The following is a 24,999-nucleotide window of genomic DNA, read 5'->3' on the forward strand; positions in this document are numbered from 1 at the left end:
TGCACTGCAAGCTTGGATCTAAAGCAGTAATGGCTACCTGCCAACATCCCTCTGCAAAGGAAAGTACCCTGAAATAGAAACTTAATAAGCTTATGATTTGCATTGATGGGAACCCTTTTTTAAAATTCTTTTTATGTGAAAATCTATGTTCAAATTTATCCAGCAGCGCACTTTAAGCATGTTTCATGCGTGTGAGCCATTTTATAAAAACAATTGAATAGATTTTGTAAACTTTTTCTCGACAGTATTCCTACCTCTTGACCAGTCAGCTAGAATCTCAACGCATCTACTGGGAAAACAAAATAGTACACTTGGAGAAAGATGCAGCAGAAGAGGTAAGGCGCTTTTGTTAGTGTTTTTTTTTATTCCCCCCTCCCCCTTTACCCCACAGAAAGGTCCATCATGCAAGACACCAAGCAGAGAAAATTAAAAGCTTTAAAAATTTGCAGAGACACCAAGCAGAGAAAACAGAAAAGAAAATTAAAAGCTTTAAAGATTTGCAGATTGTAGGAGGAAGGAAGAATTAAGGTGCTTACAATTTACAGTGGGAAACCGTGTGAGAAGCTTTGATTCCAATGCAAACTTCAGGAATGTCTCAAAGCAGTTTGCATAGGGCCATAACTTCCTGGCCCTCCAGCATCGCATTTGGGGCGTGGGGGTTACCCCAAATGCGCTTGGGAATCCCTCTTGGAAGTTCTCACCTAAGGATTTACCTGGCAATTGTCCAGAAGGACTAACTTCCCCGGACAATTGCACTCAGCTGGGAACCATCCGACAAAGCGATTTAAATCGCTAACTTTGGACGGGTCCTGCCAGTTGTACCTAAAAGTTACTCTGAAAGAATTAGAAGAAAAAACAGGACTTGTAACTTCAGGGTAACTATTTTAAAGACCTAGGCTGGCCATAAAAAGGGGATGTGACCTCCTTCACTGCACTCCATTTACACCTCGCTGCTGAAACCCCAGAGCTGTTTCGCTACTCCTGTCTCACCCAGCCTGAGTGAGGAAGGTCGGGCAAGAGAGGGGCTTTGCAATTCCAGCAAAAGTAAGTCACTAAAGAGTGCCACTCCAAGGAAGTTATGGGCCATGGGATTAGTTATTTTTGAATGGCAGTGACTGTGGTCGGCAATTGAAATGATAATTTTACATCCACAAGGCTGCATAAATGTCAGTGGAATGCTGATTTAATCTTTTGGGTAGGTTTAGGAGGTAGGAATGAGGGTATCAAGAGAGGTCATTGCTTTTCATGGACTCTTAAACACATCTTACTTCAGGTTGATACTAAAATGCCTCAGCAAAGCATGGCGATGCTCAGCAGGTCAGCTGTGGAGAGAAAAACAAAGTTAACATTTCGAGCCAATGGTCTTTCACCAACTAATAGTTGTTTGCCCATCCTTTCCATGCATTGTGACCCACCTGTCCCAGTGGCTCCCAACCTAGTCGCTTGCCCACGTCCCATTCCTCCTGCCTTGTTAAGTATTTCTTGGCTCACCTGTTTGCTCAGCTGTTCAGCCTGAGCGCTTCAAATGATTCCTGCTTACCCCACATGTTTCTCGGCCTACCTACATGTCCAGTCTAGGTGATTCCCAGCCTGTCTGTCACTCACCTGCACAGATCAAATCCTTGCTAGCCTACCAAGTCAGAGTTCTTCCCAGTCTGATGGGAGATGAAAGAGGCGAATGACAATTGAAGGCAGAGAGATGAAAGGGAGTGTGAAATGAAAGGAGGAAGTGATGGGTGAATCAGAAGAGTAGGAAGTGGAGAAATGTAGAACGAGAGGACTAAGCGACATGGGCAACAGAAATAGTATGAGAGGGGGAAGTGAAAGCGTATTAAAACACATTCCCGGGCAAGTGGAAGCTGTACAGACTACAACTTAATCAGATTTGAGAGTAGGTAAAGCTATGGGAGTGACTTGTACTAACAAGTACAGGAGGGCAATTACAACAGACCAAAAAAATAAGGCTGCTGTAAGCAGAAAAGATTGCGCTTCATGGACAGCCACTGACGCAGCGGCAGGTAAATATACAGAGTGCTGCGATACAAAATGTTAACAAAATAATGACAAATAAACTGATCAGTGTGGGGCTTGGGGAGATCTAAGTCTTAATGTTCTATACATGAATTCCAGAGTCTTCAGGAATAAATGGGATATTTAGATGTCCCTGCTGGATATTGTAAACATTGCAAAGATCTGGTTCAACAATGATGCTAGTTGAGTAAACATACAGGGATATAGATTCTTTTGACAGAAGTAGAATCCCTACCATGCAGAAGGAGGCCATTTGGCCCATCAAGCCTGCACTGACAACAATCCCACCCAGGTCCCATCCCCGCAACCCCACACATTTACTCTGCTAATGCCGCTGACACTAAGGGATAATTTAGCATGGCCAATCAACCTAACCCGCACATCTTTGGACTGTGGGAGGAAACCCACGCAGACATGGGGAGAATGTGCAAACTCCACACAGTCACCCAAGGCCAGAATTGGACCCAGGGCCCTGGTGCCGTGAGGCAGCTAACCACTATGCTACCATGTGAAGGAAGACTGTGGTACGAGTGTAGGCAGCATAGACTTTGAAGCAAAAAAGAATTTGATAATTCATGGGCCTATTGGATGCAGGTGCAAAGAACATAGAACATAGAACATTACAGCGCAGAACAGGCCCTTCGGCCCACGATGTTGCACCGACCAGTTAAAAAAAAACTGTGACCCTCCAACCTAAACCAATTTCTTTTCGTCCATGAACCTATCTACGGATCTCTTAAACGCCCCCAAACTAGGCGCATTTACAACTGATGCTGGCAGGGCATTCCAATCCCTCACCACCCTCTGGGTAAAGAACCTACCCCTGACATCGGTTCTATAACTACCCCCCCTCAATTTAAAGCCATGCCCCCTCGTGCTGGATTTCTCCATCAGAGGAAAAAGGCTATCACTATCCACCCTATCTAAACCTCTAATCATCTTATATGTTTCAATAAGATCCCCTCTTAGCCGCCGCCTTTCCAGCGAAAACAATCCCAAATCCCTCAGCCTCTCCTCATAGGATCTCCCCTCCATACCAGGCAACATCCTGGTAAACCTCCTCTGCACCCTCTCCAAAGCCTCCACATCCTTCCTGTAATGTGGGGACCAGAACTGCACACAGTACTCCAAGTGCGGCCGCACCAGAGTTGTGTACAGTTGCAACATAACGCTACGACTCCTAAATTCAATCCCCCTACCAATAAACGCCAAGACACCATATGCCTTCTTAACAACCTTATCTACTTGATTCCCAACTTTCAGGGATCTATGCACACATACACCTAGATCCCTCTGCTCCTCCACACTATTCAAAGTCCTCCCGTTAGCCCTATACTCAACACATCTGTTATTCCTACCAAAGTGAATTACCTCACACTTCTCCGCATTAAACTCCATCCGCCACCTCTCGGCCCAACTTTGCAACCTGTCTAAGTCTTCCTGCAAACTACGACACCCTTCCTCACTGTCTACCACACCACCGACTTTGGTGTCATCAGCAAATTTGCTAATCCACCCAACTATACCCTCATCCAGATCATTAATAAATATTACAAACAGCAGTGGCCCCAAAACAGATCCCTGAGGTACACCACTTGTAACCGCACTCCATGATGAATATTTACTATCAACCACCACCCTCTGTTTCCTATCCGCTAGCCAATTCCTGATCCAATTTCCTAGATCACCCCCAATCCCATACATCTGCATTTTCTGCAGAAGCCTACCATGGTGAACCTTATCAAACGCCTTACTAAAATCCATATATACCACGTCCACTGCCTTGCCCCCATCCACCTCCTTGGTCACTTTCTCAAAAAACTCAATAAGGTTAGTAAGGCACGACCTACCTGCCACAAAACCATGCTGACTATCACCTATCAATTCATTACTCTCCAAATAACTATAAATCCTATCCCTTATAATTTTTTCCAACATCTTGCCGACAACAGAAGTGAGACTCACCGGTCTATAATTCCCGGGGAAGTCTCTGTTCCCCTTCTTAAACAATGGGACAACATTCGCTAACCTCCAATCTTCTGGTACTATACCAGAGGCCAACGACGACCTGAAGATCAGAGCCAGAGGCTCTGCAATCACTTCTCTTGCCTCCCAGAGAATCCTTGGATAAATCCCATCCGGACCAGGGGATTTATCTATTTTCAGACCCTCCAGAATATCCTGCACATCCTCCTTATCAACTGTAATACTGTCTATTCTACTCCCCTGCAACCCAGTGTCCTCCTCAGCTATATTCATGTCCCCTTGCGTGAACACCGAAGAGAAATATTGGTTCAATGCTTCACCAATCTCCTCCGGTTCCACACATAACTTCCCTCTGCCATCTATAACTGGCCCTAAACTTGCCCTAACCAACCTTCTGTTCTTGACATACCTATAGAACGCCTTAGGATTCTCTTTAACCCTATCCGCCAAAGTCTTCTCATGTCCCCTTTTAGCCCTTCTAAGCTCGCTCTTCAACTCCCTCTTAGCCAATCTAAAGCTTTCTAGTGCACTACCCGAGTGCTCACGTCTCATCCGAACATAAGCCTCCTTTTTCTTTTTAACCAACAAAGAAACTTTTTTGGTGCACCACGGTTCCCTAGCCCTACCAATTCCTCCTTGCCTGACAGGGACATACCTATCACAGACTCGCAGTAGCTGCTCCTTGAAAAAACTCCACATGTCGGACGTTCCCAGTCCCTGTAATCTCCTAGTCCAACCTATGTTTCCTAATTCTCTCCTAATAGCCTCATAATTACCCTTCCCCCAGCTAAAACCACTGGCCCGAGGTTCATGCCTATCCCTTTCCATCACTAAGGTGAACGTAACCGAATTGTGGTCACTATCACCAAAATGCACACCAACTTCCAAGTCTAGCACCTGGTCTGGCTCATTTCCCAGCACCAGATCCAATATAGCCTCACCTCTAGTTGGCCTGTCTACATACTGAGTCAAAAAACCTTCCTGCACGCTTTGAACAAAAACTGACCCCTCTAACGAGCTAGAGCTATAACAATTCCAGTCAATATTAGTCAAGTTAAAATCCCCCATAACAATTGCCCTATTACTTTCACTCCTAAGCAGGATTGACTCCGCAATCCTTTCCTCAACCTCTCTAGAACTTTTAGGAGGTCTATAAAAGACTCCCAACAGGGTGACCTCTCCTCTCCTATTTCTAATCTCCGCCCATACTACCTCAACAGATAAGTCCTCATCAAACCTCCTCTCTGACACTGTGATACAATCTCTGACCAATAATGCTACCCCTCCCCCTCTTCTACCTCCTTCCCTACTTCGACTAAAACATTTGAACCCCGGGACCTGCAGCATCCATTCCTGCCCCTGCTCTATCCATGTCTCTGAAATAGCCACAACATCGAAGTCCCAGGTACTGATCCACGCTGCAAGTTCACCCACTTTATTGCGAATACTCCTGGCATTGAAGTATACACATTTCAAACCCTGCTCCACCCCACCTCTGCAATGCCGTGCATTGCAGTCCCCATCCATGCATCCCTCACTTTCAGCCCCACTACTCAGGATCCCTCCCCCCCCCCGAATCAGTTTAAACCTCCCTGCATGGCCTTAGCAAATTTACCCCCCAGGATATTGGTCCCCTTCTGATTAAGGTGTAGACCATCCTTCTCATAGAGGTCACACCTTCCCCAGTACGAGCCCCAATTGCTTAAGTACCTGAACCCCTCCCTCCTGCACCATCCCCTCAGCCATGAATTCAAACCTTCCCTCTCCCTATTCCTCTCTAAACTATCCCGTGGTACAGGCAAGAGTCCAGAGATAACCACTCTGTCAGTCTTGGCCTTTAGTTTCCACCCCAACTCCATAAATCCCTGCCTAATATCCCCTTCCCCTATCCTCCCTATGTCGTGTGTCCCCACATGTACAATAACTTGTGGTTTATCTCCCTCCCCCCTAAGAGTCCTGAATACCCTGTCAGACACATCCCGGACCCCAGCCCCTGGTAGGCAACACACCAACCCTGAGTCCCTACCTTTAGTTCCGACCCTCCTATCTGTCCCCTTAATTGTGGAGTCCCCAATCACAAGGCCCAGTCTTTTCCAGCCCCTAACCACCTGAGCTTTCTCACTCGGCTCACCCCCAGAGATCTGCTCTCTATGCTCAGTTGATTCCTCCTCAACTGTAGCCTCCAGCACCGAAAACCTATTATGGAGGGGAACCGCCCCAGGGGATTGTCTTCCCGATTGCTTCTTACCCCTCCTCCTGGCATTGACCCAAGCCTCATTTCTAGGAGTTACTATTTCTCTATAACTCCTATCAACTTCCACCTCCGCCTCCCGAATTATGCGGAGTTCCTCTAACTCCCCCTCCAGCTCCTTTACACGCTCCTCCAGAAGCTGCAATCTAATGCACTTCTTACAACTAAAATCTCCTGAAACACTACTGGATTTCCTCACCACATACATCCCACAGGAGATGCAGCATACTGCCTGAACTGCCATCCCTGAAGCCATTACCAGCAAGAAAAAAAGAAAACAAAAACTTCCCCACACTTATAATTAGGTTAGAGGAGGATGGAAGGGTGGGATCCTCTACCAGTGTAGAGGATCGGGTATCTCCTCTGCACCAATTTATAGGGCTAGGGGCCCGAGAGAAAAAAAAACTACAGCTACCGACAGGCTTCGCGATGCGGCCTTCCGGTTTCCGTTAATTACAAAAAACCTCCCGAAAATTAGACAAAAAAAACCCCAGAATTTACTCACAGTCCGCGCTCTCTCTCTCACCGCTCACAGTCTCCACCCCGCAGGTCCGCTCCCAGAGGAACACTGAAGGTGGCAATTCTGTGAAATAGGGATGAGAAACGTGATGCCAACTGTGAACATTTACTGTAGGCCACAGGTCTGAGAAAAGGTTAGTCAAACAAGGGAATTGTGACAGGAACAGCTGCTGTTCTTTGGGGTAAATTTTGAAATCTGTAGAAAAGTAAATAGAAGCTGAGACTTGCTCCAACACCCTGCATTGTTACCTAGAACAATTGGTCAAGGACCCCAGATGCGATGCTCACTATTGGACATGATGGACAGGATTTACTGTGCAACCCGTCATGTGTTTCACGGTGGTGGGAAGTGGCCTGCCATTGGCCGGCAGTGGAATCTTCTGGTCCCATTGAATGCACCCTTTGCCACTGGGAATCTCACAGCGGGGGTGCACCATCAACAAGACTGGAAGATCCCGCTGACATGAAGAGATGGAACTTTCCGGCTGATTATAAACAACCCAGAAAATAGAGAGCGGGTTAATGAGTTGAAAACAGTAAACACAATATGGTGAAGGATGGAAAGAGGCAGACAATATAAATAGTTTGTTAAGCAAATAGATTTTGAGAAAATGAAATATCATTTAAGGAAACTAGATGAAAGCATTCTTGGAAGGAAAAACATGGTAGAAAAATGTCAGGCTGAGAAATACTCTCCAGTGTAAAGAACAGATACCTAGTGAAGAAAGGCAATTTAAGGAATCAATGTGGGTGCAATTAAGCAAAAAAGAATTTTTTCCCGAGTGATAAAGTTACATCTGGTAGACTATAGCAAATATAAAAATAAGGCAAAGGAGATTTAAGAAACAAGTCAGGAGAGTTCAAAATAATGCTAGGATATCATGAAATATTAAAATAAATTTTAAGTGTTTCAAAAAATATATTTGCAGCAAACAGTTGTTTTTAAAAGGATAGGCAAATTGATAGATTCCAAAGGTGAAGATCAAGTGACCAAGCTACAGCAAAGATACGAGAAAATGTGAGATCTCTGTACCCAGCATTGGAATTGAAATTCTAGGAGTGAAGGAAATATTACAGATAAGGCAGTTACAGATAACTGGGGACATTAAAAGAAGATGAGGAACTAAGTGCCAGTGAGTTTCCTGCAAAGGGCATTTAGTATTTGGTTAAATCAGCCATGTTCCTGCTACTAATCTTTAAGGAATTATTAGTACTGCACTCATGGTTCAGAAGATAACAAGCATACTAACAGGTTTTAAAAGGGTATATATGGATAGCCTTGGGAACTATAGTCAAGTAAGCTGAGCAAACAGTTTAGTGAAAATGATGTGATTCATGTTTAACATTTCAATGAAGAACGATAGAAGATGAAGTCACGAGAATTATCTTAATATTGCTCGAAAGAGAGACTTATTGCCAAAGCTTTTCATCTTGCACTCATCAGGACAAACAGACTGACAATTTTCAAGCAGTCACAATAGTTTGTATTGCAGCAGAAAAAGGTACAGATTGGTTGGCATTGACTCTGATCGACTAAGACGTTGCCACAGAGAAAGAAACGGGGGAAGTATAGGCTCACCAAGCTCCTGGGTAATTCAAAAAGGGACAAGGCTTGAACATATTCCACTTGTTTGCAGAGTATGGGCTCCTGAGGAGAAGTGGTGGTCTAGTGGTATTATTGCTAGACTATTAATCCAGAAGCTCAGCTAATATTCTGGGGACCTGGGTTTAAATCCCGCCACGGCAGATGGTGAAATTTGAATTTTTTTAAAAATCTGGAATTAAGAATCTACTGATGACCATGAAACCGTTGTCAATTGTCAGAAAAACCCATCTGGTTCACGAACGTCTTTCAGGGAAGGAAATCTGTCATCCTTACCTAGTCTGGTCTTCTTGTGACTCCAGAGCCACAGCAATGTGGTTGACTCTCAACTGCCCTCGGACAACTAGGGATGGGCAATAAATGCTGGCCAGCCAGCAACGTCCATGTCCCATGAATGAATAAATCAAAGAGTATGAATGGATGTCATTCCTAGCAAGCGTAAATGAGTTTTTCTCCTGCGGTATAACTTGTTGTGATCATTTGAAATGTGGCAGTCTTGGTTTGTCCTGATGAGTGCAACTTGAAAAACTTTAGAAACACGTCTCTTCAGCAATATTCAGCTTCTGGACAACCAGTGACTTTCCTCCATGACTCAGTCTAATAATAATTGGCGTATGTGTCTGTATAAAAGAATAAAAACAGTGCTAAAAATGTTCAGCTGGTCAAGTAGCATGTGTGGGGAAAGGAAGAATTAATGTTTCATGCAAGTCATCAGCCTGAATGATTAACTCTGTTTCTGTCTCCAGCAATAGGCTTCCTGACTTGCTGAATATATCCAGCATTTTCTATTTTAATTTCAGATTTCCAGCACCTGCAGTATTCTGCTTTAGTGCCCATATATTTATATTATATGCAGACAAACAATTTACATAGTCTGGCACTAAAAACAGCTGGACATCAGTATTGGGAAAAATATTCCGAATTCTGGAAATCTGAATTAGAAAACAAAGTCCAACAATTTTTTTTATGTTGACTTGTTTAAATGCTGAAGAAGCTGGAGTGTATTTTCTGTATCTTTACAGTCTGCATTTCAGATCATTATCTTTAAAGTAAGAAGTCTCACAACACCAGGTTAAAGTCCAACAGGTTTATTTGGTATCACGAGCTTTCGGAGCGCTGCTTCTTCGTCAGATGAGTGGAGCGCTCCAAAAGCTCGTGCTACCAAATAAACCTGTTGGACTTTAACCTGGTATTGTGAACGACTTACTGTGCCCCACCCCCAGTCCAACGCCGGCATCTCCACATCATTATCTTTAAAGACATCTATCAAATACAGTGCAACTTCAGAACCATTAAAGTAGGTTCTGCTTGGATTGAATGGAGCTGAATGATAATTCATCTAAATTATAATATTGATAAACTACCTACAGTATTTTTTTCAAAACTTGATCTTTTTCACCTTTCCAGATCAACAATATGAAAATAAAATTCAAAGAAACCATTGAAAAATGTGACAGTCTGGAGCAGAAGTTGAATGAACTGATGAAAGACAAACAGGCTCTTGAAAGAAAGTAAGTCATTTTGCAACAAACATTAAAGTTTAAATTTTATTAATTAGTGTCACAAGTAGGCTTACATTAACACTGCAGTGACGTTACTGTGAAAATCCCCAAGTTGCCATGTTTCCTGTTCAGGTACACTGAGTAAGAATTTAGCATGGTCAATGCACCTAACCAGCATGTCTTTTGGATTGTGGGAGGAAACTGGAGCACCTGGAGGAAACCCACACAGACACGGGGAGAACATGCAGACTCCGCACAGACAGTGACCCAAGATGAGAATCTAACCTAGGTCCCTGGCGTTGTGAGGCAACAGTGCACTGTGCCACCATGCTGCCCCATTTCGCCTACTCCATAAATTAAAGGAAAGTAAACATTGATTTAAGTGGGGCAGCAGTGCATTGGAAAGGTGATGATGTAACTCCTCATTCCAATTCACGTTTCTTCCCTTTCTGTCTTTGCTTTATGCTCCCAATGTGGTACCTCAGCCCAGAATCTAGATACCCAAGTGACTGTTGTGCATTTATGAACTGAGCTATTATGAGCAGACTGTTTGTTTGACAGGGGTGTTATAATTGATCCTGTCCTTTTCTGATGTCCACACATTGCTATCCAGCAACCCATGCAGGAAAGGATCAATCAAGAAAATAAATCATTATTCATTATTTTCCCTTTGCCTGTATTCCCAAGTTATGTATTCTAAGGCTAATTATAGGGTTACAAACCCTAGCTTTTTTTTATTGTCGGGTCTGGCTCACTTGTGGTAGCACTCTTACTTCTGGTTCCTACCCACTCTAGGGCTTGAGCACAAAATCAAGGCTGACAGTCGGTGCAGTATGGAGGGAGTGCTACACTGTCAGAGCTGCCTTTTGGATGAGGCATTAAACTAAGGTGCCCCCTGTCCTCTCGGGTAGATGAAAAAGATCCCATGGCACTATTTTGCAGAAGGGCAGGGATGTTATCCCCAATGTCCTGATCAATATTTATCCCTCGATCAACATCACAAAAACAGATTATCTGATCGTTATCACATTGCTGTTTGAAGGAGTTTGCTTTGCACAAATTAGCTGTTGCAATTCATTCATTGCCTGTATAACACTTTGAGATGCCTCTTGGTCATGAAGAGTACTGCATAAATGGGAATGTTTTGTTTCTTTTTTAAATAGCTTCTTCCACATTTCTCATTTTATCGCAACTGAGTTCTTTGTGATTTTTCCCAATTCAGAAAGTAATTAGCCATGCTTACACTTGCGATCACAAGCCCATCAATTCAAATTATGCTTAAAATATAACTCACTGTAAAAGTTAAACTGAGATTAATCTCCTGTTGCAGGATTATCGATGATTGTTGTTGCAGTTGTGCCATGTGTTTGGGTAGAGTTGCGATGTGACCCTGCCCGTTAGCTGTGAGATCGTCCATGCAGATCTGTGGGTAGATCTCCTGCCACTCTGCAGTTATAGTTAACGGGATACGATTTGAAGATTTGTTTCATACTGAAGTGCCACATGGAATTTCATCACGCGAGTTAAAAACATAGAAACCCTACAGTGCAGAAAGAGGCCATTCGGCCCATCGAGTCTGCACCGACCACAAACCCAACCAGGCCCTACCCCCATATCCCTACATATTTACCCACTAATCCCTCTAACCTACGCATCTCAGGACACTAAGGGCAATTTTTAGCATGGCCAATCAACCTAACCTGCACATCTTTGGACTGTGGGAGGAAACCGGAGCACCCGGAGGAAACCCACGCAGACACGAGGAGAATGTGCAAACTCCACGCAGACAGTGACCCAAGCCGGGAATCGAACCCAGGTCCCTGGAGCTGTGAAGCAGCAGTGCTAACCACTGTGCTGCCGTGCCGAGTTTCAACAGGAATACATACCAAATATTGTTTTAGGAGGCTTCACTTTGGGAATGTGCATCTTCTTACAGCTAGTGGCAAGAGCAGTGCCAGGCTGTGTGTTGTGACAGTGGAGCCATCTCTCCTTTTGATTTTCTGTTAGCATTTTTTGTAAACTCTTTTTAAATTTCTGTGAATTCCAACCTGTACTTGTAAAATTGAAGGGCTATTTTGACTGGAATACACATTTTCTAATAGACTTGTAAGTCCCTTCATATCAAAAGGTACTTTCTTTGCATGATTAGCAGGTTCGCACACAAGCATTTTCACTGTGGCAAAAATGTCAGATGCTTGTACAAATGACAACTTTTAAAGTTCTTCAAGTCCTAAGATATAAATGTTTATTTTATGCTGAAGTATGTGTGCTAGCCCTGCCCCCACGCATTGTGTCCTTTTGGGTTCCAGTGAGTGATATCTTTAAGTACTTAATCTGAGTGGCTTCATCAGAACTTTTTACACTTTTCCTCAGATGATTCTACAAATGAAAGCTGTATTCCTACTTGTGCTATGGTCCTATAAAACCCCAGAACCTTTTTTCTTAAAACTTGTGAAGGTTCGGCTTGAATTATACAGTGGTTTTGGTGGAAGTCAAAAGTATATTGAGCAACTTTTGTTGACGTTGGTTGGTGTAAAATGAGTTGTGTAACTGCAGCTTGTTGACCTACTGCTCATCCAAGTCAAAGTTCTATTATAACAGTCCTTCTGACATTGTTTATTTGACAGAAATAGTGTTAGTCTCAAACTCTCACAGCAGCTTAAAATTGTATTTAGCTCTTAAACTTTATCATATATGCTATTTGGGCTTTAAAAAGTGGTGGAGGATAGTAGTGTAAAATTAGCACACAGTATAGTAATGAATTTAGAGGATTAAATGCCAAATACAATCCTCGGCTACAACAGTTGTACTTTGGGCTGTTTTGATTTGTGTCCAGTCGTAAAGTGCTAGTGTTCAATCTTGCATCGAGAGCAGGATCACATCACAGCCCTCCCCAAGTCAAAGTTTTATTGTGTATCCATGCTGTATATCCCACATAATTTAGTTTAACAAGCTTTGTGAGCAGGGACTACTTCTTCAAAATAAAATTGCTATTTCTGGTTATATTTTTTTTTAATTCATTTGTGAGACATGGATGTGGCCAGCCAGTATTTATTGCCCATCCCTGGTTGCCCTTGTTGCCTGAGGGCAGTTGAGAGTCAACCACATTGCTGTGGCTCTGGAGTCACATGTAGACCAGACCGGGTAAGGACGGCAGATTTCCTTCCCTAAAGGACATCAATGAACCAGATGGGTTTTTCCAAGAATCAACAATGGTTTCATGGTCATTAGTAGATTCTTAATTCCAGATTTTTAAAATTGAATTCAAACTCCACCATCTGCTGTGGTGGGATTCGAACCCAGAACACCAGCTGAGTATCTGTATTAATAGTCTAGCGATAATACCACTAGGCCATCACCACCTCTAAATAGTAGCAATGCAGGAAGTATTTACCATAGGAAGCTATTTGTGTAAAGGGGTTGCCCCCATGATTAAATCTGTGTTAGTTTTCCTCTACTTGATGCAGGTGCGACTGGGGATTGAAATGTATTGCACAGTTGAAAACCAAAACATGAGTTATTATAAAATTCCAATCGGGGTGTTCCAGTGTTTTTAAAGATGTCTCTTCTCGTTGTGTTCTGTTAGGTGTTCCCAGCTGAACAACAGGGTTTTGAAACTGGGCACTGAGCTGAAAGAGGAACAGGAAATGAACAAGTGCCTACGCGCCAATCAGATCCAGCTGCAAACCAGACTGAAGGAAGAGGAAAGGAAGTTGAAGGATACGTGTGATGAGAAGGACAGGCAGATTACAGAGGTGCAGGAGCAGCTGCGGGATGTCATGTTCTACCTGGAGACTCAGCAGAAAATCAATCAAATGCCAGCTGACACTCGACAGGAGATCCAAGAGGGACAGATAAATATTGCAGTGGCGTCTGCTGCATCATCACCTGGAGCCATAACCAAACAGACATCCAGGAGAGGACGAGGCAAAAGGAGCAAATAGTTGAACTTTCTCATTTTTGAAAGAGGAAGGAAAAAAAAACAAAAACAAAAAACCTCCTGGGAGGTGTGTGTGTATATTTGCTTATTTTCAGTGCTGACTACTACCATACTTGTGTTATCTATGATTCTATATTCAAAAATTGCCAGTTTTTTTGGCAGTTGGGCTATATTCTGCATTGTGCAGAAAAATTATTTAATACAACATTATTGATTTATATTTACTGGTATTATAGCTTAAGTGTTCCAGCCAAGCAGTTGGAAAAGGTTTGCAGTACATTTATCAAATGTTCAGGACATGTCAAACTACCCTAACGCAACGAATAATTCACAGTAATTTCCTGCTCATGGATATTAACATTAAAATTCTGTCTTAATATTTTTCAACTTGCTTGAAATTCGCAACCTAACTCATTAGATCTGCAAGTGCAGCACTTAAACACACTATTTGGATTATAAGCTGAGAGATTTAAATGGAAGTAGCAATATAACTTATACTATAGTCACTGAAATCTATACAGCATGCATACTTGGAACATTGTTGGACAGAGTATGAATTTAAAAGAATATTTAAATCTTGTTTCTGCGCAACTTTATTGTTGAAAGTAGGTTTGTTGTGGACCAGGTGGTGATGTTGGTGAGAACACTTGCATTCATCTGAAATTCCAGCGTAACTGTAGCCACACTAAATACAAGCTAATCTCTCACAACTGTTAGGTACCTAACCGAAAGAAATTTGGGCAGTTTAAATTCAACTCCATGGGAGAAAATTGTCTGCCATTGAACATTAATTGAGAATTTAATTTGAAAGCTGGGTAAAGTGGCTAATGGAAATAATACAGTGGTGGTGTGGCCTGCATTTAAAGTTAAATACCTGACTTGTGAGTGACGAATGTTGACAGTGGGGAAGAGTAGAGATTGCTCAGCATTAGAAAGCCACGTAAAAAAAGAACTAAAATATATATTTTTTAAAAAGCGTGTTAAGTTTACTGATCAGTTAATTGAAAGGATGAGGGTCCACCAAATTAATTAACTTATAAGCTTATAACTTTAGAATATTAAAATTAAGGTATTCTTGAAAGGAAGCTGATAAAAGCCATTTGTGTATGTGCACTGACTTTTACAGCCAGACTTTTGGACAGGAACACCACATTTTTCTCACTGATGCGACTCGTAAGTTAACTGTTGACAGAAACAATAGTTCACATGCAAAATGGAAGAATTATAAACAGCATGGAATATCCAAGAAATAAAGGTGGACTGTGCTTCATCATAAATCACACACCCAAAGAATAAACTGAATATCTCACTAATGTTTCCAGATGTTGTTTCACTTGCATCATCGGCCATTGCAACTTATCTGCATTTGTAGAGCTCCAGTTCTTCCGTGCTGTAAGGAACACCCTGCAATAACTTGCCCTTGATTTGTAAGAAATTTTATTTCTAATTCTCACAATTTTGTTCTTCCTGACTGACTTTACAGCTAAAATCTTTTCCATGTATGTCTTTTTTTTTGTTTTGAGGGGGTTTTTTTTGGCAATGCATTGATTTTCTGAGTAGAACCCAATCCAAATACAAAATGGCGACAATCGCACTTATGTAACTAAAGGCGGAAGAGGGACTTGGCCGATTACCAGCCCACCTAAGCTACTTGGGTTCTCCCATTCTCTTATTTGTGATCAAGCCAGCAGTCAGAATATTATCCAAGGTTGCAGTACTTAACAGGAAGCTTGGAACGTTAGTAATGTCAGAGACAGGTGTGATTCTGCAGTTGCTGTAAACAATCAAACTTAGAAAAAGATTGTGTATTAATATATTATGTAATTTAATTTAAAGAGGGGAAGCGTTTTCAATTTATGTACGTCATTTTTGAACGAAGCTTAATTCAGTAGTTAACACCTTGCAGTTTACTTTCGCTGTTTTGAGTTGATCTTACTATAGTGATTAAATATTATGTCTGATAGCTGATATGAGACAGCCGTAGATTGATGAGCGTTGAATAAATTGTCAAGCAGGTATTGAACGATTTTTTTTTTTCTCTGCAAGAAATGTCTGTTACCCGTCCCTGAAGACCGTAGCGCTCACCGTTTTTAATTATACTGCACAAAATGGTAATTTATTAAAATAGGTTTTTTTGTTGGATGTTTTGCGACAAGTGTCACTGAAGAAAAACATGCAGGTGTAAATTATCTACAGCAAAACCATGTTACCTCTTAATGGAGGTATTAATAGAACCATTTTGTAAATAACATTTTACACACTTTTAAGTGAAGGCTGTTGAATCTTGAAGTGCTAAATGGTGCATTTTGAGTCAAACTTTTCAATCTGGATCACTGTATTTTAATTTTACATAGTGCGTCTAATTTAGTCCATTCTATCTAAATTCAATAAACTGAGCAATAATCCTGTCATAAGTGTGAATCTGGCAGTACAACATAACTTTTGTCTGTTCAGAATGGACAAGACTTTGTTGCAGCCCTAGTTGTGAAAACCTATTATAGGATTGTTTTGAAAAGAATAAAAGTTGTTCCACAGTAAACATTTACCTTTGTTTCTGTTGTCTTCCATGCTGCCCTCATCCCAATGCATTCACCTTAATTCCTTGTTTCACCTTCCTCAAGAACCTTGCCTCATGCTGAGGTACAGTTCTAAAAGCACTAACTTCCCACTGGCTACTTCTCATGCTGAGTACCAGGTTCTTCAACTGGGTGAAAGCATCAGAGCCAAATGCAGTGCTGTCACTTTCTATCCACAGAGCAAAGAAATGTCACTGGATAGCAGTTATCACTGCAATCATGGCTGCCTGCCCTATTCCCTTCTAGCCCAAGACTGGCAGCTGTAATTCCCCCAGCTAAGATCTAGCAACTTAGACTTCCCTGTCTTTGTATATTTATTTCCCTAACAGCAATGCATTTAACCATTGACGACATACTTCAATCCATCAAAAACAGCCTTCCATGAGAACAACTGAGGTCTTTTTACAAGGAGCTATCTTGGTAAGGGAGGGAATATCTGAGGATTGTTTAGCATATGTCAGTATTTCTAGCACAGGTCCTTCAAGATTTCCATATTTTCATCTTAAAATGTGTCTTCATAATTTGTGTTCCCTTCCTCAAAGCTGACTGGCAAGAAGTGAATTTAGTAAGTCCAACATTAGTCAGGCTGTCGAATTCTCACAAGCATGTGGACAAGCATGTGGCATACAACTGAGTAAGTTGCTTTAAATGGATTACAGCCTTGGCTTCCACTAGGATTCAGCTAGTGAATGAATAGGCATGAAAAGCTGAATGGAAATGTAATGTTGCAAATCCTTGCCCCTGCCTCAGCTCCTCTGCTGATAAAACCCAGATCTGTGCCTTGATTACTTTTACAGCTCCGATGCTCTCCTAATTTGCCCCCCATCTTTTGTCCATCTAAAGCCCTGCTGCCTGTAAGCTAGGTCATATCAAATCCCTTTGATCCATTGCCCCTGTGCTTGTTGGCTATACTCTCTGGCAAGGCCTTGCTTTTAAAATTAATTTCTTGTTTACAAATTGCTCCATAGCTTTGCCCCACCCCACCTCTAAGTTCCGCCATCCTTAAAACCTTCAGTATTCTCACTTTTCCAATTCTGTTTCTATGCATCAATAATTTTAATCGCTCTACAATCGGCAGCCATGCCTTCAGTTGCCCAAACTCTTAAGTTGTGGAATTCCCTCCCTAAACTTCTCTGCTTTGCTACCTCTCCCTCCTATATAAGGCTCTTTTAAAACCTACCTTTCAGCCCAAACTTTTGATCATCTGCCCTAATATCTCTTTGTGTGTCCAATTCTGTATCTCTTGTAAAACACCTTGTGCTGTTTTACTATGCTAAGGACAATAAGGAAATGCAAGTTGTTGCTGTTGAATATGCTTGCATATCAAATATAACAATCTGTTCCATTTTGAGGTTGTTCCATTTTCTAGTATTAACCTTAAAAAACACATATTGCACAATTGCAAATAGAACTAAATGGTTTGCTTCAATTTAACAAGGTTTTCAAAGAAATACTTAATGCATTGATGTCATTCTTTGAGGCACTTCAGCAAAAAGAAATTCACATTATGAAATAAAAGACTGACTTAACAGATGAAAATATTTTATGTCCCTGCATTACTATTGCAAGCAGTTGCTTAACAATTCCTCTAAATCAAATTAGTTCATAGAATCATAGAAGTTGTGTTTATTTAAATTGCGATGAGATTATGAATTCCCTACTGCAAAAATATTTTGTCTGCTTCCGAAACATGGTTGGTAACAAATAACCCAAGTTTTAAAACAACCAGGCATCAATACAAATAGTTAAAATAATACAGCATTTTTAGTATTTTCTGTTATTATAGATTGAGCGATTAACTGAAAGTGTGGTGGATGAGGCAAGTACAAGTGGAAGCACATAAAACTATGTAGCCTCCAAGCCAGCACAGTAAACTAATGGAGGTTTCTAATCACAAATGCGAAACCACTCTTTCGCCCATTCCCTGAATTGTTGGCGCATCCACCCCCACAGTGCCAGCATTACTGCTGGAGAAGTGCGAGTTATAGTTGAGGTTTGAAGCTATTAAAATCAATACTATGGACTGTTTCTTGAGTTTATGTTCAGCTTCCCACCTGAAGCAAAGGCAAAGAGGCCAGAGTGGAAGTGGCATAGGATATTGAAGTGCTGAGCTATAGAATTGAAAGTTGTATTTGTAGTCAAAATGGAGGTCTCTGATAAAGTGGTCACTTAGTTTGTGTGGGGGAAACTGCAGCCACCGTAAGTGATTACTTAAAGGTTTTGATTTGATTTATCATTGTCACATGTATTAGTATGGAGTCTCACAACACCAGGTTAAAGTCCAACAGGTTTATTTGGTAGCAAAAGCCACTAGCTTTTGGAGCGCTTGCTGCTCCTTCGTCAGGTGAGTTAGTATTACAGTGAAAAGTATTGTTTCTTGTGCACTATACAGACAAAGCATGCCGTTCATGGAGAAGGAAACGAGAGAGTGCAGAATGTAGTGTTATAGTCATAGCTAGGGTGCAGAGAAAGATCAGCTTAATATGAGGTAGGACCATTCAAAAATCAGATGGCAGCAGGGAAGAAGCTGTTCTTGAGTCCGTTGATATGTGTCCTCAGACTTTTGTATCTTTTTCCCGATGGAAGAAGGTGGAAGAGAGTATGTCCAGGGTGTGTGGGGTCCTTGATTACGCTGGCTGCTTTTCCAAAACAGCGGGAAGTGTAGACAGGGTCAATGGATGGGAGACTGGTTTGCATGATGGATTTGGCTTCGTTCATGATCCTTTGTAGTTTTTTTGCAGTCTTGGACAGAGCAGGAGCCATACCAAGCTGTGATACAAGCAGAAAGAATGCTATCTATGGTGCATCTTTAAAAGTTGGTGAGGGGCATGGCGGACATGCCAAATTTCCTTAGTCTTCTGAGAAAGTAGAGGCACTGGTGGGCTTTCTTAACTATAGTGTCAGCATGGAGGGACTGGGACAGGTTGTTGGTAATGTGGACACCTAGAAACTTGAAGCTCTCGACCATTTCCACTTCGGCCCTGTTGATGTAGACAGGGGTATGTCCTCCACTACACTTCCTGAAGTTGATGACTATCTCATTCATTTTGTTGACATTGAGGGACAGATTATTGTCACCGGAGCAGTTCATTAGATTCTGTATCTCTTTCCTGTACTTCATCTCATTATTGTTTAAGATCCGAACCACTATGTGGTGTCATCAGCAAACTTGAAAATTGAGTTGGAGAGGAATTTGGCCGCACAGTGATAGGTGTATAAAGAGTATAGTAAGGGGCTGAGGACACATCCTTGTGGGGCACTGGTGTTGAAGATGATCGTGGAGGAGGTGTTGTTGCCTACCCTTACTGATTATGGTCTGTGTGTTAGGAAGTCTTGACTCCAGTCGCAGAGGGAGTTTGGAGATGAGTTTTGTAGGACTAATGGTGTTGAGAGCTGAGCTGTAGTCAATAAATTGGAGTCTGTCATAGATGTCTTTGTTATCTAGGTGTTCCAGGGTTGAGTGCAGGGCCAGGGAGATGGTATCTGCTGTGGACTTGTTGCGGCAGTAGGCGAACTGTAGTGGATCCAGGCAATCAGGAAGGGTGGAATTGATTCATGCCATGGCTAACCTTTCAAAGCACTTCATAATGATGGATGTCAGAGCCACCAGATGATAGTCATTAAGCCACGCTGCCTGGCTTTTCTTTGGTACCAGGATGATGGTCGTCTTCTTGAAGCAGATAGGGACCTCAGATTGGTGTAAAATGAGTTTAAAGATGTCTGTGAATACCCCCGCCAGCTGGTCTGCGCAGGATCTGAGTGCTCGTCCGGGCCAGTCGCTTTTCGTGGGTTGACCTTCGAGACAGCTGCTCTAAAGTCTGCGATGGTGACCTTGGATACAAATTCGTCTGAGGCTTCCAGGGTGGAGGGCATGCTCTCGCTCACCTCTTGCTCAAAATGGGCATAGAATGCATTGGTGCCAGCGAATTTACATGCCTTCATCTTGTAGCCTGTAATGTCTTGCAGACCTTGCCATAGTTGGTGGGAGTCTGTGTAGCTAGTCTGGGACTCTAGCTTGGTACATACTGTCTTCTGGCATCTCTGATGGATCTCTGTAGATCATATTTGAATTTCTTGCATAGGTCAAGGTCGCCTGACTTGAATGCCTCAGACCTGGACTTCAGCAAGTAGTGGATATCCCTGTTCATTCATGGTTTCCGGCTGGGAAACACGTGGATTTGCTTCTTTGGTACAGAGTCTTCTACATACTTACTAATGAAGTCAGTTACTGTAATGGCATACTAGTTAAGGTTGGTTGCTGAGCTTTTAAATATTGACCAGTCTACTGACTTGAAGCAGTCCAGTAGGAGATCATCTGATTCATCAGACCAACATTGCACAACTTTCTTTAATGGATTCTCCGGAGCGCACACAAGCTGGGAGCACACATAAGTTCCTGTTTATCAGGAGGGGTGTTTGGAGCCATGGATAGTGATGTGAGAATGGGAAAATACCAGGGAAGGAATGCAAGGGGCAGGGATGCTGGAAGAGTTAATCAGTGTGTTACAGAGGATCCATAAGACCATAAAAATAGGAACAGGAGGAGGCTGTTTGGGCCCTGGAGCCTACTCCACCATTCCATAGGATCATGTCTGATCCAACATTCCTCACACCCACTTTCCTGCTCTTTCCCCGTAACCCTTGATTCCCTTACTGATCAAAAATCTTTCTATCTCAGCCTTAAATATACACAAAGACTCTCCACAGCTCTCTGTGGCAAGGAGTTCCAACAACTCCCAACCCTCTAAGAGAAGAAATTCCTCCTCATCTCAGTCTTAAATTAGTGCCCCTTTATTCTGAGACGATGTCCTCTGGTCCTAGACTCTCCTATGAGGGAAAATATCCTCTCAGCGTTTACCCTGTCAAGTCCCTTAAGAATCCTATATGTTTCAGTGAGATCACCTCTCATTTTTCTAAATTTCAATGAATAACAAAGAACAATACAGCACAGGAACAGGCCCTTCGGCCCTCCAAGCCCGCCCCGCTCCCTGGACCAAACTAGACCATTCTTTTGTATCCCTCCACTCCCACTCCGTTCATGTGGCTATCTAGATAAGTCTTAAACGTTCCCAGTGTGTCCGCTTCCACCACCTTGCCCGGCAGCGCATTCCAGGCCCCCACCACCCTCTGTGTAAAATACGTTCTTCTGATATCCGTGTTAAACCTCCCCCCCCCTCACCTTGAACCTATGACCCCTTGTGAACGTCACCACCGACCTGGGAAAAAGCTTCCCACCGTTCAGCCTATCTATGCCTTTCATAATTTTATACACCTCTATTAGGTCACCCCTCATCCTCCGTCTTTCCAGTGAAAACAACCCCAGTTTACCCAATCTCTCCTCATAACTAAGCCCTTACATACCAGGCAACATCCTCTGCACTCTCTCTAAACCCTCCACGTCCTTCTGGTAGTGTGGCGACCAGAACTGGGCGCAGTATTCCAAATGCAGCCGAACCAACGTTCTATACAACAGCAACATCAGACCCCAACTTTTATACTCTATGCCCCGTCCTATAAAGGCAAGCATGCCATATGCCTTATTCACTACCTTCTCCACCTGTGACGTCACCTTCAAGGATCTGTGGACATTAGCGTCCCAATCTGTTTAACCTTTCCTCACAAAACAGTCCCTCCATACTAGGGATCATCATTCCTTAAATAAGGGGACCAAAACTACTCACAGTACTCCAGATGTGGTCTCACCAGTATCTTGTGCAGTTGCAGCAAGACTTCCCTACTCTTATACCCCAACCCCTTGAAATAAGGGCCAACATTCCATTAGCGTTCTTGATGACCTGCTGCACCTGTGTGCTAGCTTTCTGTGTTTCATGCACAAGTACCCCCAAGTCCCTTTGTGTTGCAGCTTTCTGCCGTTTTTCTCCATTTAAATAATACTCTGTTCTCCCTTCCAAGATGAACAACTTCACATTTTCTCATATTGTACTTCATTTGCAACTTTTTGCCCACTTACTTAACCTATCAATGTCTCTTTGTTAAACTGTTTGTATCCTTCTTGCAACTTTCCTTTCCACCTATTTTTGTGTTGTCTGCAAATTTGGCTACAGTACATTCACTTCCTTCCTCCAAGTCATTAATATATATTGTAAACAGTTGGGTTCCAGCACTGATCCCTGTGGAACCCCATTGGTTACAGGTTGCCAACCTGAAAAAAAAGCCTTATCTTCACTTGCTGTTTCCTGCCCATTAGCCAATTCTCTACCCACGCCAATATACAATCTCCAACACTGTAGGCTCTTATCTTATGACTTAACCTTTTGTGAGCCACCTTGTTGAATGCCTTTTGGAAGTCCAATTGCAAAACATCTACTGGTTCTCCTCTACCCACTCTAGTTGGCACTTGCTCAAAATTGATCCATCTGGAAAGAGGAGAGAGGAAGGAACAATGTTTGTGGTGGGATTACGCTGGAAGGGATGGAAATTGTAAATTATCTGATGAATACAGAAACAATGGAAGATGAAGTGAAGGGGTCCATCAAGGTTCTACATGGTGGGGGAAGAGATGGGGACAGAAACATGCAAATATGAAAGACCTAATCAAAGGTCTAGTCAATCACAGTGGAGATGGTTGGGAATCCTCAACTGACGAAACTGGATGTTACTCCTGAAACGTTGGTATGGAATGAAGCATCATTGGAGCACATGTGATGAAGACAAAGAAACTGGAGGAAGAGAATAGAGGTTTTACAGGAGTGAAGTGTAAAGAAGTGTGATCCAGACAGTTGGTGGCCTTATTGGGCTTATAATTGTTGCCCATCCCCAAAGATAGAAAGCTGTCAAGGAAAGGCAAACCAAAGTTTGATCGTGTAAAGGTATAGGTGAAGAGAAAATTTGAAACAAACATTCTAGGTTAGGGTGAAGACAGGAAACAGTGACACAGTCATCCACGTAATTGAAAAAGAAGTCAGAGAGGAACCTGAGTACGATTGGAGCAAAGACACACACATCTCTAAAAGCAATCTTCTGGATAAGTTTAAATATTTATAATTTTCTGTAATTCTAATTTGTGATTTTTTTTCCGTTTTTATGGACACATTATCTATAGTTGGCTGAGGAAACAGCATGGTTACTAAAAGAAGTTGTAAAATAACTACATGACTTAATTAAATCATCGTGTGATTGTTACTGGTTCAGACTTATTGTGGCAACCCAGATATAAGTTCAAAGTGGCAAGTGAGAAATTGAATTCAATGGAACTGTAATTTATGGTTAAGGAAAGTGGTTAAGAAAAGTTGCAATGATAGTTACGAGATTGTAGTGACTGCCTAACTGGTAATTTGTTGATATCCTTTTGATACTATTTCAATACTCCAAACCAAAAACAAGTTACTGCATATGCCGGAAAATACTGTAAGTATTCAGTAGGTCAGATAGCATTTATAGAGTAACAAGCAGAGTTAGAGTTTCAGGTCAATGACAGAATGGTCAGCTAGTACACCTGGCCTATACATGATTTTAACCAAAATTATTTGATGGACTCTATATCCTGCTGAAATGGCCTTGCAAGCCATTCAGTTCCATGGAAGAAAGCTTGTCGCCATCTGGCAACCAGTGGTGGGCAATGAATGCAGCCTTGTTGGCATCTTGTCCCAAGACCAATTCATTAAAAAAATATTTTTAGGCGGGGGTACGGGGAGGAACGGACTAATTTGATTGGATGATTTTGCATAGAGAACGTGTTCCAGGGTTTAAACTTTTCAAGCCTTTCCAATGCAACAAATCAGCTTGATAAAGTAGTTTTTTAAACCGATTGTGTGACAAATGCTTCAATGTTACAGACATTTAGTGTGGATATAAAGCTGAGGTGCAATAGATACCAATAGTATAGGTAAATGTTTTTTTTCTCTTTGTGGACACGTACAAAAGTGTTCATCCTAAACCATTATTGTAGTATTTTTCCTTGTGGCAACTTACCCATGCCTGTTTACATGCAAAAAGAATAAAAATCATGGATCTCTGATTTCAACAATTGGTAGTTTTCTTGCCTCTAAGTCAGAAGGTTATGGGTTAATTTCCCACTGCTGGACTTGAGCACAGAAATCAAAAAGCTGACACTCCAATGCAATAGTGAGGGAGTGCCACATTGCCAAAGGTACTGCCTTTCAGATGAAACAATAAACCAAGATTCATGGCACTACTTTGAAGAGCAGGTTATTTCTCAACATCACATGAACGAATTATGTGTTCATTTATCATGTTGGTTGTCTGTTGTGAGCAAATGGCTGTCATGTATCCCATATTGCAACACTTTAAAAGTACTTTATTGGCAATAAAGCGTTTGAGACAATGGGTGGCACAGTGGTTAGCACTGCTGCCTCATAGCTCCAGGAACCCAGGTTCAATTCCAGCCTCAGGTGATTGTCTGTGTTGAGTTTGCTCATTCCATCTCCCTGTGTCTGTGTGGGTTTCCCCCTGGGTGCTTCGGTTTCCTTCCACAGTCCAAAGATGTACAGGTTAGATGGATTGGCCATGCTAAGTTGCCCCTTAGTGTCCCAAGATGTTTAGGTTAGATGGATTAGCCATTGTAAATGTGTGGGGTTATAGGGGAGGAGGGAGGGGGGGTGAAAAAGGGC

The 24,999-nt window shown here is 42.2% G+C and overlaps 1 protein-coding gene across 2 annotated transcripts in view; it reads left to right on the forward strand.

Annotated features, from left to right (window-relative positions):
- The window catches only part of brap (BRCA1 associated protein), a 48,631-nt gene extending 33,841 nt beyond the window's left edge, over positions 1 to 14,790 (forward strand). For both annotated transcript variants that reach the window (XM_078227433.1, XM_078227432.1), the window contains exons 10-12: positions 246 to 335; positions 9,798 to 9,901; positions 13,479 to 14,790. In XM_078227433.1, coding sequence (XP_078083559.1) covers positions 246 to 335; positions 9,798 to 9,901; positions 13,479 to 13,836 — 552 coding nt within the window. In that variant the 3' untranslated portion in view covers positions 13,837 to 14,790. The remainder of the gene's footprint in view (positions 1 to 245; positions 336 to 9,797; positions 9,902 to 13,478) is intronic.
- Positions 14,791 to 24,999: the final 10,209 nt, after the last annotated feature.

Source organism: Mustelus asterias, chromosome 13 (genome assembly GCF_964213995.1).
Source record: "Mustelus asterias chromosome 13, sMusAst1.hap1.1, whole genome shotgun sequence".
Taxonomy (NCBI): Eukaryota; Metazoa; Chordata; class Chondrichthyes; order Carcharhiniformes; family Triakidae; genus Mustelus; species Mustelus asterias.